The sequence below is a fragment of the Sorex araneus genome, chromosome 6, assembly GCF_027595985.1.
Source record: "Sorex araneus isolate mSorAra2 chromosome 6, mSorAra2.pri, whole genome shotgun sequence".
Lineage (NCBI taxonomy): Eukaryota > Metazoa > Chordata > Mammalia > Eulipotyphla > Soricidae > Sorex > Sorex araneus.
In genome coordinates, this window is record NC_073307.1 from 104,953,413 (window position 1) to 104,956,076 (window position 2,664).

General features: G+C 37.2%; 1 protein-coding gene across 1 annotated transcript; it reads left to right on the forward strand.

Moving 5' to 3' along the window:
• The first annotated feature begins 1,725 nt into the window (after positions 1 to 1,725).
• LOC101557377 (olfactory receptor 51B6-like) lies at positions 1,726 to 2,664 on the forward strand. The gene has a single exon (XM_004618246.2). The coding sequence runs from the start codon at positions 1,726 to 1,728 to the stop codon at positions 2,662 to 2,664; it is 939 nt and encodes a 312-aa protein (XP_004618303.2).

A 2,664-nucleotide genomic window follows, 5' to 3' on the forward strand; every position in this document is an offset into this window, starting at 1 on the left:
CCATATTCCTGTTGAATTTGACCAAAAAAGTATTTTGCATTTCTAAAAAGTTAAGTGCCAACAATAATTTTTCTTGAACTTCTAAGAAATAATTGTCCCTGCATCTCCCTGATATGTTCCCAGAGAGAGGACTATGTACTGCTGGGTGTTGTCCAAAAACAAAACAAAAAAGATGCTTTAAAATATTTATCTTACTCAGGGCTGGAGAGATAACACAGCAGGTGTGGTGTTTGCCTTGCACTCGGCCAACCCCGGGTTGATTCTCAGCATCCCATATGGTCCCCTGAGTACCAGCATGGGTAATCCCTGAGTGCAGAGCCAGGAGTGACCCCTGTGCATCACCACGTGTGACCCAAAAAGCAAAAAAAAAAAAAGGGATAAAATATTTATCTTACAAATCTTACAGGTCTTCCATGTATTGCTCATTTTTGTGTCTGTATTTTGAAAATTTGAATTATTAAGACAGAACTTAGTTAAAATACTCTGATGCTAATCTAACTAGAATTTGAGATATACATATTTTTAAGATAAACATATCATTATCTTGTCATCTTTTTAGTCTTCAACAGGTATAACCTTCAATCTTTTCCTCCAATCATTAAATAAGAGCATTCCCTCAAATAAGGATTTCTATTCTTTCTTCTCCCCTACCTGTACATTTTTTTCTTTCTTTATAATTTTGCGAGGAAGAGCCTGACAAGCTCCCCATAGCGTATTTGATATGCCAAATATAGTAACAATAAAAAGTCTCATTCCCCTGACCCAGAAAGAGCCTCCAATTGTTGGGAAAGATGAGTAAGGAGAGGCTGCTAAAATCTCAGGGCTGGGACAAATGGAGACTTTACTGGTGCCCCCGCTCGAGGAAATTGATGAACAATAGGATAACAGTAATAGATGATTTTTGCGATTGTTTTCCCATTAGGTTTTCATGTGTACTTTTCCATTATTTATAAAAGCTACTTTTACATTTATTACTTTTCTAGATATTATACATTCTGGGAAGCCATAATATTCATTTAGATTTCATCAATCAAGAAAAGAGCACCATGGAGAAAATGCCTATGTATCTGCCATTAAAATGACACTACTAAAATATCTGCTATTGCTAACAGTAGCAGTAGCAAAATATAATATATTAAAAATAAATAAATAAAAAAAAGAAAGGGGCTGGAGTGATAGCACAGCAGGTACGGTGCTTGCCTTGCATGCGGCCAACCCGGGTTCAATTCCCAGCATCCCATATGGTCCTCTGAGCACCACCAGGAGTAATTCCTGAGTGCAGAGCCAGGAGTAACCCCTGAGCATTGCCAGGTGTGACTCAAAATGCAAAAATAAATTAATTAATTAACTAAATAAATAAATTAAATGTGTTTCTATAACTTTGTCTTCTTTTCTTGATGATGGAATTTATTTTAACTAATCAATTAGTTCTGTGCAGCATATATTTCTCTATCTTAAATATATTTCATAATAATAACATATATTGACAACCCTGGAAGTTATGTAATATTGTTCTTTGTACATTCCATTTTTCCTTATCTAGAAATTTCCATAGAATCATCAAATCATTTCCCTTGCTGTCATTGGAACTTAGGACTGTGAAACTGGTAAAATTTAGGACCGTCATATAAATGGATAGTACATTCAAGAAGCAAATCCTGAAGAGCTGGAACTTAATTTGCATTAGCTAAAGAAAATATTTCTTTTGTCTTTGAAAGGGCTGATATGGGGCTCAACAACAGCGCTTCCATGTTCCTGCTTACTGGATTTCCGGGAATGGAGAAGGCACATCACTGGATCTCCATCCCATTATTGATAGTCTATCTCTCCATACTTCTTGGGAATGGCTTACTTCTTTTTGTCATCAAGGATGACCATAATCTCCACGAGCCCATGTACTATTTCTTAGCTATGCTGGCAGCCGCTGACCTAGGAGTGACTGTGATCACAATGCCCACAGTTTTCAGTGTCTTCTGGTTAAATCATAGAGAAATTATCCATGAGACCTGTTTTGCTCAGGCTTATTTTATTCATACTATTAATCTTGCTGAATCCGGTATCTTGCTTGCCATGGCTTATGACCGTTTTGTTGCTATCCGAAATCCCCTAAGATATTCTTCTATTCTTACTAATGTCAAGGTAATGAAGATTGGATTGGGGGTTTGGACAAGGGCTGGTCTGATAATTATGCCACCAATTCTCCGTCTACACTGGTTCCCCTATTGTCAGTCCCAAGTACTATCTCATACGTTTTGTCTACACCAAGATATCATTAGGTTAGCCTGTGCTGATATAACCTTCAATCGTCTCTATCCGGTTGTGCTAATATTTGGAATGTTTTTGCTAGACTTTTTTATAATCGTTTTGACCTACATTTTGATCTTCAAAACTGTCACAGGTATTGCTTCAAGAGAAGAAAGGTCTAAGGCTCTCACCACATGTGCCTCCCACATTGGTTGCATCCTGGTCTTCTATGTGACCTTTGCGATTCTGGCATTTCTCCCTAGGTTTGCAAAAAATGCTCCTCCACTGATTAATATCTCGATGAGCTATGTCTATTTACTTTTTCCTCCTTTTGTGAACCCTGTCATCTATAGCATTAAGACCAAACAGATCCAGAATGGTATAATTCGCTTATTCTCTCTGTCTAATTCTAGGACATAA